This window comes from Phoxinus phoxinus (assembly GCF_949152265.1).
Source record: "Phoxinus phoxinus genome assembly, chromosome: 1".
NCBI lineage: Eukaryota > Metazoa > Chordata > Actinopteri > Cypriniformes > Leuciscidae > Phoxinus > Phoxinus phoxinus.
This window is the reverse complement of record NC_136876.1, coordinates 12,277,356-12,292,193: the sequence shown is the minus strand read 5'-3', so window position 1 is coordinate 12,292,193 and position 14,838 is coordinate 12,277,356. Positions and strand designations below refer to the sequence as shown.

The window sequence follows — 14,838 nt, the reverse complement described above, 5'->3', positions numbered from 1 at the left end:
TAAGAAAAGCATTTCTTAAATGGGGGGGTTCCCTTACAAAAAACTGCATAAAATTAAGAAAAATTTATGCTGGTTTTTGTAAGGGAACCCCCTCATTTAAAAAAAATCTAGAAGGGAAATTTTGATGAATAGAAGAGAATTTGGTTTATTAAGTATTAGCAGGAGGAGTTGTTAAGCCTGTTCCTTTAAATTGATTTTGTTTAAGATTCTAACCGAACTGAATCAGCCCGAAGCAGTGTGGTGGCAGAGTTGTATTAGAATTGTTGGTTCTAAAGTAACTGAAACAAAGTGCTTAAGTGTAAAGGTTCTAAAGTAACTGAAACTTGGTGTTGATCTCTTATAATTCTGTTAAGATTCTAAAGTAATTGAATCAACCCTAAAGTAGTGTGGTTACAGAAACAAATAATTTTCAGAGTAACTGAAACAAATTTGTATGTTTCTAATATACTTGAAACTGATTGTGAAGTAGTTCGTAAAAATGAAAACATAGATTTTATTTATATCTAATTAATAAAAATGAGGCAACAGATTACAAGCAATTTTATTAATTAAATTTAACAAATTAGAATTGAGTAATAATTAATCAAATTAATTCCTTAAATGTTACACTGTAAAAAATAAAACATAGATTTTATTTATATTTAATTAATAAAAATGAGGCAACAGATTACAAGCAATATTATTAATTAAATTTAACAAATTAGAATTGAGTAATAATTAATCAAATTAATTCCTTAAATGTTACACTGTAAAAAATAAAACATAGATTTTATTTATATTTAATTAATAAAAATGAGGCAACAGATTACAAGCAATATTATTAATTAAATTTAACAAATTAGAATTGAGTAATAATTAATCAAATTAATTCCTTAAATCTTAACCATTTAAAATGAGTAAAATTTACAAAATATATGTTATTGCCAACATTGAAGACACCTGATGTTAACAAGCAGAATCACTGAAGGAGAAAACGTACTCGGTTACTAACGTAACCTCGGTTCTCTCTAGGAGAGGGAACGAGTACTGCGTCGAATCGACGCTGCGGGAAAGATATTTCTTTGTCGAGATTGAAGCCCAAAAATTAATCCTTAATTTTGTAATATGTAAAACGCTTTTCTGTAGCATACAACCCTAGGCGGAGCAATACAGCTCGCCCATTGGCTGCTCCGCCAGAAAAGCACAGCCTATGCGAGGCCAGTGACGCTGACCAATGAGGGCGCTTCGCGCCCTTCTGCGTCATCTCCCGCCGAAACAGGCGTGGCCTAGGTCTATAAATACCAAGCATAGCTGCTTCCACTCCGATTTTTGTCACAGAAGCGACACATCGTGGGCATGCACGGCATGAGACGCAGTACTCGTTCCCTCTCCTAGAGAGAACCGAGGTTACGTTAGTAACCGAGTACGTTCTCTTACGTAGAGTTCTCTCCTACTGCGTCGAATCGACGCTGCGGGAACCCCTGTAAGACGCCGTGCGTGCTCTTGGACCGACCCAGACACCCGAGGGCGCGCGCACGCGCCCCGGCATGCCAGAGCCTACACCAAGAGTATACAGGGAGAGCGGCTAGGATAGCATCATCCCTTTATAATAGGGCCCCTAAGGGCATAATAACATATATATGTAAATAATAGATATATATGGGGGGGTAAATAGCATGCTCATGGGACACATTGTCGGTGAGTGATGCTTAAACATTAGTGACCTGGGCCGCAGTGCGGGGCAGGAACACTATACCTGGTCTTAGACCGAGAGCAGTTTAGCCTGCAACGCAGGAACCTCTAGGTTATAGAACCTTATAAATGTAGACGGGGAGGCCCAGCCTGCCGCCATACAAATATCATGCAAAGAGATTCCGCTATACCAAGCCCACGACGAGGCCATGCCTCTCGTAGAATGTGCTCTGATGCCCAGGGGGCATTCCAAACCTCTAGATGCGTAGGCTAGCGCAATGGCATCCACTACCCATCGAGATAGGCTCTGTTTCGTCGCAGCACGCCCTTTAGAGCGCCCACTGAACGAAACGAAGAGCTGCTCCGTCTGTCGAAAAACAGCGGAGCGGGACACGTAAGCTCTTAATGCCCTGACCGGGCAAAGGAAGCTATTTCCGTCCTCAGAGGCCGGCAGAGCCGACAGGGAGATGACCTGAGCCCTGAACGGTGTGTTGAGGGACTTAGGTACATACCCGTGCTTCGGTTTCAACACGACTATAGGTCGTTGGGCCCGAACTCCATACAAGAGGCTCTTACTGAGAGCGCTTGCAGATCCCCCACACGCTTCACTGAAGCGAGAGCCAAAAGAAACATGGTCTTGAGAGACAGATGTTTCATGTCAACTGAGTGAATAGGCTCGAAAGGGGCCCCTTTCATAGCGTTTAACACTGTAGAAAGGTCCCAAACGGGGACTGAGGGAGGCCTTGGAGGATTTAACCTTCTGGCTCCTCTAAGGAAACGTACCACCAGGTCGTTTCTGCCCAGTGCATGGCCAAGCGTCGGATTGACGAACGCTGATATGGCTGCCACATAGACTTTGAGCGTGGATGGGGTCCTACCCTTATCCAACAGCTCCTGCAGGAAGGAGAGAACCTCCGTTTCACCGCACTGAAGAGGTGATAGACCTTGGTCTGAACACCAGTCAGAGAACACCGACCATTTGGAAGCGTAGAGCCGTCTAGTAGACGGGGACCTAGCCTGCTCGATCGTGTCTAACACTCCTCTTGGGAGTTTAGCGGGTACCCGTTTATGGCCCACACATGAAGGGACCATAGCTCTGGGTGAGGATGCAAAATCGAGCCCCTGGCCTGCGAGAGGAGGTCCCTCCTCACCGGGATCGGCCACGGAGCAGTACTCTTGAGCTGCATCAAGACTGGGAACCAGGGTTGATTCGTCCAGTATGGTGCGACAAGAAGCACTGAGCATCCGCTTTTCCTGATTCGCTCGAGCACTTGGGGCAGGAGCGAGACAGGGGGAAAAGCATAGAGCGGACGGCGGGGCCAGACTCTGGCGAGCGCGTTCGTGCTCTTTGAAAAGAATTCCGGGCAGTGAGCGTTTTCCTGGTTTGCAAACAGGTCTATCTCCGCTCTGCCGAACGTTTTCCACAGCAGACGCACTGTCTGTGTGTGTAGGGACCATTCTCCTGTCGGAACATTGTTCCGTGAGAGTCTGTCTGGTCCTACATTCAGGCGACCAGGCACATGGATCGCTCTCAGCGAGCGCAGGTTGTGCTGGGCCCATACCAGTATGCGTTCCGTCAGCCTGTAAAGGTTTCGGGATCTCACGCCACCCTGGCGGTTTATATAGGCTACTACCGACGTGTTGTCCGAACGGACTAGGACGTGGTGTCCTTTTATCCGAGGACAGAAGCGCCTCAGCGCTAAGTCCACTGCCATCATTTCTAGGCAGTTTATGTGCGGTAGTTCGACTCGTTTTGCCCATTGGCCAAAAAACGGTCTGCCTTCGAGCAGTGCTCCCCAGCCTGAGGTGGACGCGTCCGTGGACACCACCTTCAGGCTCGAAGAAGTCCCCAGGCTTACACCTGACCGGTACCAGTCTGACGCTCTCCATGGTGTCAGGGCTGAAACGCATTCCTGATTGACCTTGAGGCGATAACGACCGTGGACCCATGCTCGGCGCGGTACACGCGCTTTTAGCCAGAACTACAGTGGGCGCATGCGCAGCAGGCCCAACTGTAGAGCTGTCGATGCTGCGGCCATGAGGCCTAGCATTTTCTGAAATCTCTTGAGCGGCACTATGTGGCCGCTGCGGAAGGATTTCGCCATCCGCAGGGAATTTCGCCTGCGTTGTGATGACAGTCGAGCTGTCATAGACAGCGAGTTCAGCTCCAGTCCTAAAAAGGAGATCCTTTGACTGGGAAACAGTGAACTTTTCTCCCAATTGACTCTCAGACCCAAGCACTCGAGGTGATCGAGAATTAGGGTCTTGTGGCGGATGAGTTCTGAAGGTGATTGAGCTAGAATCAGCCAATCGTCCAAATAATTCAGAATTCGAATGCCGCGGAGTCTCAGGGGTGCCAGCGCCGCGTCCATGCACACTGTAAATGTACGAGGTGCTAGAGACAGGCCGAATGGCAGGACTGTGTACTGATATGCCTGGCCCTCGAAGGCGAATCTCAAAAATCGCCTGTGACGTGACGCAATTTGTATGTGAAAATACGCGTCTTTCAGATCTATTGCCATAAACCAGTCTCCTCTGCGAACCTGCGCGAGGATGGCTCTGGTCGTGAGCATTCTGAACTTTCGCTTTGTCAGCGCTTTGTTCAGATGCCTGAGATCTAAAATGGGTCTGAGACCCCCGTCTTTTTTCGGTACCAGAAAATATCTGCTGTACAGACCCCCTTCGCTCTGAGCTTGAGATAAAGGCTCTATGGCCCCTTTGCTCAATAGCTTCGCTATTTCGGCTCGAAGTAGATGTGCTACTTCTGTTTTTACCGTAGTTTCGACTTTCTCCGTGAAACGGGGAGGGCGTCGATGAAACTGTAGCGAATAGCCTCTTTTTATAGTCTCTAGCACCCATTCTGAGACCCCGGGAAGTCTTTCCCATGCATCTGCACGTGTGACTAGGGGTTGAATGTAATCTGGGCCCTGGTCGCGAAATGGCGGCGACACGAGAGCAACCGTGTGCTGTGACATGGACGCCGTGGCGTGTGAGGCGGGGGGCATGTTTAACACAGTATGCATCCCGCGCGCGCTCGGCTCTCTGTGTCGAGAGAGAGCGCGCGGGACGAGTCCCGTAGGGCTCGATATGTTTGTGAATAAACGTGGGCGCTTGGTGGCGGGCACATTTATAACACCGGGGACACTGTGTTTGTGTACTGACTTGACCGTTCGTTAGTTTCGTTTTTACAGAAACCGCGGAACGTGCAGTGTGTAGTGGTTGTGGGCACTGGATAGTGGGCACGCTCACTACATGCAAAGCACAATCGGCATGAGCCGATTTTATGTGTGCAAACCCTGTGTTGAACGGGGCTGTGCTTGTGTGAATGAATGGGCACTGGGTGGGCATTGCAGTTACACACATTACACCATCGGCCTTGGCCGGAACACCAGAAATTAAACTCTTTTTTAGATTTATCTGGGTCGCCGTGAAAACGGCGTTTGTGTGCAGGCAAACGGGCTTTACGGCCGGTTTGTTGGCTGCTAAATACACTGGTACAAACACGGAACTTAGGGCTGTACAAGCGAAAATCTTTGGTGGAAGTCCGGCCGCAGCGGGACCCGAACACCGTCTTTTTCCTAGCAGGGCTAGGATGGCGCCGAGGCCTCGGGCTTGAGTGAAATCTTGGGCCGAGGACCACGCGGTGGCGGGCGGCGTCCGGCGGAGCGAGACCGTGGTCTCTCTCGGGCCTGTTGCTGCTGGGCCGGTGCGGCGGGCGCGGGGCGCTGCTGAGTTCGGGCAGGCGGCTGTTTAGGGCGGCCTGTTACGGAACTGGAGCGCTTTGGCAGAAAATGTCTCATGGCCTGCGAAGTTTTCTGTACCTCGGCGAATCGGTCCGCGAAGTCCTTCACGGAGGATCCGAAGAGGCCCGTCGGTGAAATGGGAGCGTCGAGGAACGCAGAGCGCTCTGACTCCGCCATTTCAGAGAGAGTCAGCCACAAATGTCTCTCGGAAACAGTAGCTGAGGCCATAATCCTGCCGATGGCGTGTGCGGCGGACTTTGTAGCGCGAAGAGCTAGGTCTGTGGCGCTACGTAAGTCCGGAACACTGATCGCGCCCGGGCCTTCCTCGTCTAGCTTGCAGAGGAAGTTAGCCTGGTGGATTTGGAGCACCGCCATGGTGTGCAGCGCCGATGCAGCTTGTCCGGCGGCGGAATACACGCGGCCGTTCAGAGCTGACGATGTGCGGCAAGCTTTCGATGGTAGGACTCCCTTAGCCCGCCGTCCAGCAGAGGGTGGGCAAAGGTGAGTCGCTACAGCCTCCTCGACCGGAGGGAGAGCGTGGTAGCCTCTGTCTCGAGCACCGTCCACTACGGAGAATGCTGGCGAGGCAGAAGTACGCACTCTGGCTGAAAAAGGCGCCTTCCACGATTTCGCTACCTCTTCGTGAAGCTCAGGAAGAAATGGTGCGTGTCTGGAGGGGGGCGCAGCGCGGTCTCCAGAGAGGAAGCGGCCATCCAGCCGGTTGAGTGCAGGTTGTTCGGGCGTCGACCACTCGAGGCCGAGGCTCCACTCGAGGCCGAGGCTCGACACGGCCTGTGTGAGCAGACGCATCAGCTCTGTCTCGATGCTGATCTTCCCTCCTCGACGTTCCGGAACGGCGGGGGAGGGGAGGTCCACAGAGCTCGCCCATCCCTCGCTCTCCGAAGCGAGAAGCGAACAGCAGTCGTCATCCCCCTCAGATACAGCTTGCTGGTCGTCCTCCATAACGGACAAAGCGGCGTGCTGCGGCTGTTGTCCGTCGGTGAGCGACTCGAGCGAAACGTTGAGAGGAGCTAGCGGCGGCGGCGGCGGCGAGCTCCTCGTGGAGGGAGGTTCCGGGACCCGCTGAGCGCGGCGCTTCTTACGGCGCGGCGCTACAGGGGGCGGTTGAGCAGCTTCAGCGAAAGATGCCAGGCGAGTCCGCAGAGTCGCGATTGGCATCATGTCGCAGTGATGGCAGCCGCCATCACCGAGAGCGATAGCTGCATGTTCCTCGCCCAAGCAGGAAACACATAGTTCGTGGTGGTCCCCGTCGATGAGCGCGGCTCGGCAGGAGCCGCAGGAAACGCGAGACATCTTTAAAAAGACACTCGTTGCTCTTTTGTGAGGAAAAAATGTGTGACGCAGTAGGCGAACACACACACAAAACACACACAAAGACTGAAAGGATATTCCACGCCGGAGAAGCGCAGCAGGGAACGGCGGCTGAAGGCGGCGATGACCAGCGGCTTCAGGTAAGGGCTCGTCCTGCTGAGGTGCTGTGTCAGACGGCTGTGGTGGCTCGAATCCGGTCCAACGATGCGTGTAGCTTCGTGAAGTAAAGAAAATCGGAGTGGAAGCAGCTATGCTTGGTATTTATAGACCTAGGCCACGCCTGTTTCGCCGGGAGATGACGCAGAAGGGCGCGAAGCGCCCTCATTGGTCAGCGTCACTGGCCTCGCATAGGCTGTGCTTTTCTGGCGGAGCAGCCAATGGGCGAGCTGTATTGCTCCGCCTAGGGTTGTATGCTACAGAAAAGCGTTTTACATATTACAAAATTAAGGATTAATTTTTGGGCTTCAATCTCGACAAAGAAATATCTTTCCCGCAGCGTCGATTCGACGCAGTAGGAGAGAACTCTACGTAAGAGAACCATAATTAAAGTCACCATTATGGAGATGAGTGTGTGTTTTAGTTGGGCTCTTCACCCTTAAATTATTAACTTTAAGTTTTTGTTTGGCTGCTGTACATGAGTTATAACAGCCAGATGAACAAACGGTGATCTGATGGTGTTGGTTGTGTTTTAACATAATCATTATTTCACAAACATTTGACCTGAATCACTGAACTCAAATGGAGTACAATTTGTGACTTAAGTTAACTTTATTAACTATAGAAGTACTGACCTTGTACACCATAATATTTTTAACTTTTACAATGTAATTCAAATAATTTCTAAAAAGTTTCTCCTGTACAATAAACAAACAAACAGACATCATGAATCTGCCTGTGCATCTCAACAATGGTGACATTTATAAAGCATGTTGCAGTGCATTCTGGTTTGCACCAATCACAACTCATTCATGGCTCCCATCATGCATTGCTGCATGAATAAATAATGAGCTTATGATCAGAGGTTGTCACCATTGCTGAGATTCATACGCTAAATCTTGATGTCTGTGTGCGCCTAAAAAAAACCACATATATATTTTTTATTATTATTAATTTGATCATTTGAATTTCATTAAAAAGGATAATAATATTATGCAGCTAGAATTAATAAAAAAAATTTAACTCATAAATTGGACTCTACATGAGATCAGTGATTCAAGTCAAATGATTGTGAAATTATGAAACACAACCGACACCATCAGATCAACGTTTATTTTTGTTCATCTGGCTGTTATAACTCATGTACAGCAGCCAAACAAAACTTAAAGTTATTTATTTAAGGGTGAAGAGCCCAACTAAAACACACACTGATCTCCATAATGGTGACTTTAATTATGGTTTTCTCCTTCAGTGATTCTGCTTGTTAACATCAGGTGTCTTCAATGTTGGCAATAACATATATTTTGTAAATTTTACTAATTTTAAATGGTTAACATTTAAGGAATTAATTTGATTAATTATTACTCAATTCTAATTTGTTAAATTTAATTAATAATATTGCTTGTAATCTGTTGCCTCATTTTTATTAATTAAATTTAAATAAAATCTATGTTTTATTTTTTACAGTGTACCCTTGTGAAAAAGAAGTGTGCTTAATTGTATTAAAAGCTTATTTTTTGTGTGCTTAAAATCATAAAAGTATACTTTTTGAAAAGTGCACTTGCAGATAATATAATTAAAATTAAAATTAAAGACCACTTAAGTGTACTTAAAGGGAACGCACTTTAATGACAATATTTCTTAACACACTTAAGTGCACTTTTTACAAATGCACTTTGTAATAATATCTAATTAAGTTTTAGTTAAACAATGTACACTTTCATCACAACAATATTTATAAATCCACTTAAGTGCACTTTTTACAAATGCACTTTTTAATAATGTCTAATTAAGCTTAACTTTAAAGTAAGGCTACACTTTCATGACAATGGGTGCTTCTCAATTCTTATAGCGAGACGACCACAATGCAACCTGAGAAAAGTAATATAACCATTCCAATGACTCCGAAGCTGTTCGGTTAAGATAAAAAAAGCTGCATAGTTCACCTTTAAGTGCACTTTTTCAAAATGCACTTTGTTTAACTTAAAGTAAGTACACTTTCATGACAATATTAACACACTTAAACACAGCAAAGTTAAACAAATCTAAGCAAAATTAATTTGCATTTAAATTCAGTTAAAATACATTTAATTTAAATTAGACTACACTACACTACATTAGTGAATGAGTCAAGTTATGTGACAGCAACATTATGACATCTTGACGTCAAATAAATATTGAATTGACATCAAATGCCAACAAAGCATGATATCAAAATAACATCAAAATGACATCAGCAGAGGTCAAAATCTTGACATCGACACTTTGACGTCAATATGACTTTAATTTTTTACCTATTTCGTGACGTCATATTGATGTTAAATTGACATCAAATGCCCACTGGGTTACAGAGTCTAACAACACAATGAGTTAGAACAACTTTAACCTGTTAGCCTTCAGCGCCACTTTTGAAAAATCCCCAGAAATTGCATTCTCAACCGAAAACAGATTCAGTTCATTGACGCTTTGTCCTAAAAGCACAAGCATGATCTCATTTGAAAGCTGACACCTGGCACTTTATTGGAAATGTAGAATGAATTATTGTCATAATGAAAAAAAAAATTATGAATAGCTTCAAAGTTGTGTAAGTTATTAGAAATTTATTTTTATGAAACATCTTCATGAAAATTAAATTGAAGTTGGCCCGTCAGCACTCTAGAAATGCACTCCAGCTAAAGACACATGTCTGACCATGTTATATTTAAAATTTGAAGGTGATAAGTCTAAAACTCTGTATTTTGTTAAATGTTTTTCAAGATCATCTCAAATGACTTTATTTTGAATTGACTCTAAAATGCAAACTTGTGTTTATTGTCATCTATTAGCATCTATTCAGTCTATTGTCTCTATTGTTTTGTGGTGCAAACGAGACCCATTCAGTGACAGTCTCTCCTGCTCACATTTACACCTCTCCAGCCTGCTTATGGCCATAAATATGCTTTTCCTTTGTCTCCATTATAATGCCTAACGACTGGCTATTCACGGTTTTTCACCCCCTAATTTCTTTCATAATCTTCACTTCACATTTGAAACTGTATCAAATGCCTTTCTTAAATAAAGAAATATTTCAGTAAGCATTCCGATTTAGAAAAAAATCATAAAAAATAACAGCTAGATGGCAGGTGCAACTAGAGAGCTAGCTAGCATGTTAGCTTAGCACACCATCAATACACGACAATTTATGAGATTAAAACCATGTGTGTGCTCCAAACTTACTTTATAGCGCAAGTCGAGTGTTTTAAATAATCTTCTATGATCTTATTTGGCTTCAGAAAAGAAAATCAGACAGAACATATATTATGTTATGGTATTCTGCACAATGCTAAAGTCTATATCGATTAGCATTACATTATAAATATAATCTATTATTATAAAAATACCTGACATGACTCGAAGAACACAGGTAAATCAAATATCATTGCAATCATGTTTATTGTCTTCAAAACATCTTTATCTGCATGTTACAGCGATCTCTGATAGCGTTGTTTATGTGAGTGACGTCCTGGAAGGTCACAGGTTATGGTTCTTCTTCGTGAGTGCACTGTGCACCATATTTGGAAAAATTCTGTGCAAATGGCGCCCTCAGTCTGCTGTATGGATTGAAAACACAGTACATCAGAGTATCCAGCGCTCTTTATGTTTAGATCGACGCATTTGGATATAAATTCAATAAATATTATTCCTGTCTATAGAAATATGATGTAAACCTATGAGAATCTATCAATATTTCTCCAAATCTGCACATTTTTGAGCCAAAAGCCCTGAGGGACGTTGTTTTGTCACGCGTTCTCATGACAACACGGGAGTTTTTTTTGAATGGACGCGGCTGATGCTCATAATTCATATTAAAGGTATCGACTCATTTTTTCAATACATAAATCCTGACACAAATTAAGACATAACTGTCACTATAAGTTTCTCAGAATACAATAGTGGTCAAATACTGAAACGTGAGACTTATATCTTTTTAATGATGTATAGTTTGTCAAGGTAATAACATTAAATCTGATAGTAACTTTGAACTATATAAAAAAAAAACGCTTCAGTGCGTCCTCGCTCTGGTGAAGGCTAACAGTTAACTTGAAATGAAAAAGCTGAAATAACATGTGATTCGTGAGGAAAGGAAACTGAAGCTGCGCAATCAGGAAGAGAACGCCACGTTTGAGAGATGAGACGTTTTACTGCAATAATGAGTCAAGTAAGTATATCTTACACAGCAAAATCCCCAGTGTTAAATTAACACTGCTCAGTGTTTATATGAGTCCACACCAATAAATCAATAAATCAATGAATCAATCACTTAATTATCTCATTAACTTTAACACTCTTGAGTCTGGAGCCAAATAAACTGGAGTTTTTGCTGTGTGAGTTCATGGGTGGAATAAACATATGGCAGGACTTTTACTTTCTGACCCCTGGACTTTCCACCTCTGACTACAACTGACTTCCAGCCACACAAGTGTGAAACCAGTTTCACATTATTTATTTGACACATGTACAAAAGTTATTGTTGAGAATGAACAGGGATTTAGTTAATAATAAAGTTTGTTGTCACCATGATGGAGATCAGTATTTGCTTTAGTTGGTCTCTTGTACCTTTACTTTTTACCATTGATCCCTCTCTGACTGTTGTAACAGTAAGTTAATAAAACAAATTTGTTATGGCAAGAAAATATCAAGGGGAAGTATATTAGGTGTTTTTGTGTTGATGTCATAATCTTCCATGAGTGAGTTTCTGCTCTTATTTGTATGTAAGCTATGAATTTATGGGTATAATACCATATATCTGATAATCTACAACATGAAATCCAGCAATATTTCTGTAATCAGGTCTTCTGAAGAATATTTAAATCATACAGTGGATAAAATTTTTTATTAACTCCGGCTTGACTCAGGCACACACAGACATCAACAATCAGCGTATGAATCTCAACAATGGTGACAATCAAAAGTTTCATGTCGCAATAAATGCTGGGTTCCAGGATAGTATAACACTCCCAGCATGCACTGCTGGATGAATAATAATAATAATAAAAAATATTGCCACCATTGTTGAGATTCATGTGCTAATTTGTGATATCTCTGTGTTTCTACAAGACAGTGTAGCTGTGTTATTTTTGGTTATGCATGTTTAAAAAATTGTATTAATATTTCTTTATTTTATTTACTTGCTGTGATTTCAATAGGGCTACTAGTAAATGGTGAAATTAACAAAGATTAATAAATGCTGTAGAAGTGCAGTTTATTAATAGTTAATGTTAATTAATGTAGTTAACTAGAGTTTAATACATTTAACTTTATTGTAAAGTATTACCGATTTGTTATACACCGATTTAGACGTCTGGGGGCCTCATTTATAAAACTGTGCGTAGGATCCTTACTAAAAGTGTACGTGTGCCCGAAAGCCAAAAATGGCGTGCGCAAAAAAATATTCAGACTTATAAAACCGTGCGTACGCCAGAACCTGCGCAGAGTTCACTTTATAAATCCCAGTCAGCGGAAGACTGTGCGCACATGCGTCTCCTCCCCGAAATAACCATATATGGAGCTTACAACGCCTAGTTTTACTATGCATATCCTCATCTGCATATCATTTGCATATGATTATTCATCCACGTGATAACATGTTTAACGGTAAGACATTAGGAAAATATGAAATACGGATGTGCCGTCACATTACATTAATAAAAATCATTTAGTAGCCTATCCTTGCCTTGTTCTTGAATAAATAAATCAACTAGTGTAAAATACATTTCAGAGAAAGTTTTTCTCAATCTTTTCCACCGACCAAATAGTATTTTTAATTGATTTATTTGAATGGAAACAGATAGACCTTGTTGTGCATTATATTTGCACAATCTGCTATTATCATGATAAGCAATTATCTCTGTATAGCTAAAATATTAAAACACAGCATGCCAAAGGAAAAGTGTTCAAAAGCACTGCATCCACAACAAATATTTATAGGCTATGTATTGAATCTCTCTCTCCCGTCAGTGACCCGTCATTCTTCTCCTTTCACTCAGCAGCGTCTGTAAAGTGAAGCAGGACAACATCCCACCAGTGCTTGTTTCGTATTCTTATCCACAGACGACTGGTTTTGGGTATTTTTACAGTGTCATAAGCAGCGGCACAACGCTTCATATGCTCATTGTCTCCAAATTAGGACCACAAATTGATAAATTAAGTCTGCTGTTTAAAAAAAATAAAACAGGGGAACTCTGTATATTCGTGCAGTGTGCGCCATGTCAAAAAATATATTCTGATTTGAAGCTTGTGACATATAAACGTGCTGTATGACACAAATAATTTGATTAACAATTTAACATTCTAGGAACGTTGATTTGTAACATTCCAATAACATAAAAATGACTAGTTTCGTGAATGTTAATACATGAAGCCTGAAACATTCTTTCAATCATTCAAACACCAGCTGAACAAGCACTGAAAGAGAGAGAAATAAGAACACAAACTACAGCTTTACTCAGACAGATGAACTGAAGATAAAATACAGTAAATCTCTCAAGATATCAGCAGAGGAGGAATACACAACTCCACAAACAGCATTACCAGCTTCACTTATTACTAACCAGACTGACTTTATTCCTGTCAGACGTCTACAGAAGTTCTTTCTGATAACTAATCTGTGTGATGTTGGTTTGTTATTGATAACAATCATAGTCATAGATTCAGTATTCAGTCAGAGGTGTTATTAACTTCTTGCAGTATGAGTAACAGCAGTCCAATAATCATTTATGAAGGATTTTAAATGCATAATAAGACAAACATTTTAAATGCATAATAAGATTTATGCAAATGAATAATAACATTTTAACTACTTTGTCAAATGGACACAAAGAGATATCAAGAATCAGCTTATGAATCTCCAAAAACGGTAACGATCAAAATGCTGCAATGCATATTTGGTATAGTGTCTTTGTGTGCACTTTGACCTCATTCTGGCCATATATGAGCAAACAGTAAGTGCGCTGTGGGGTTACACTTTTAGCTCAGTGTGAGATAAAATAAAATAAACCCAATACATAAAAACCACAAGTCACATCCGGACAACAGTGGTTATTAACTTTTGATCGAAATTACGTCCCTACTAAATTCTACGTCCTTGCAATTATATACTCCAACATCGGTACAATTGACTTGACTTGACTTGACTTGACATCAGAAAATATTTCAGCTTCCCAACAATTAAGTATTTTATAAACGAGTTGAAAACGAGTTGAAAAAAATGAAAGTGAAACTAACTGACAGCTCATAACGTTAATAAACACATTTAGAATGATTCTAAACTCGTCTTTTAGTATTTAATCTCACAGTTACGTTTCATATAGCAAACATGTAACATATTTACCTGTACAGTCCATAATGTTAAGAAATAAATGTCCGTGCTGACCGCAACTACAGCAAGAAAAAAGGCAGTACGGTATAGAGAGCCCTCCCCTCTCTATACAGTCCCTCCCATCCGCTTCCGGCTCATCATGGAGTACAGAAACTAACCACTAGGTGTCAGTAGCATTACACTTACCGGCAGAGTATGCAGACAGAGAGTTAGAAGACTACATGTGTTGTTGCTGTTCCTGCTAGCGACCTGAAAGTGAATAAAAGATAAGTTTTATTACAAAACGTTTCTTTACTGAAATAAGAAACATTACACTCTCCTCACAAACCCATCAACCAGACTGGGCCAACAAGGACTCGTTAAGTAAGATCTGGGGTTCGAGCCTTATGACACCCAAAGCGAAACGCGCAAGTGATTAGACAATAGGCTTGTTTGAGATGCGCCTCGCCTCGCCTGAATTGTATGCGAGAGTAGGCGGCTGAAGCGAGGGGAGGAGTGAAAAAAGTGCAGGCAAGCCGGACAGTTTTCTCTTCTCACAGTGGATCTGACACCTGTGAGATCAAAGATGGATATCGCGGG

The 14,838-nt window shown here is 42.6% G+C and overlaps 1 protein-coding gene across 1 annotated transcript in view; it reads right to left on the bottom strand.

The window, feature by feature from the left end:
* Window positions 1–14,370, bottom strand: part of LOC307001204 (interferon-induced very large GTPase 1-like) — a 41,661-nt gene extending 27,291 nt beyond the window's left edge. The window contains exon 1 of the mRNA XM_079617423.1: window positions 14,272–14,370. Within this exon, the coding sequence (XP_079473549.1) occupies window positions 14,272–14,284 (13 nt within the window). The 5' untranslated portion in view covers window positions 14,285–14,370. The remainder of the gene's footprint in view (window positions 1–14,271) is intronic.
* Window positions 14,371–14,838: the final 468 nt, after the last annotated feature.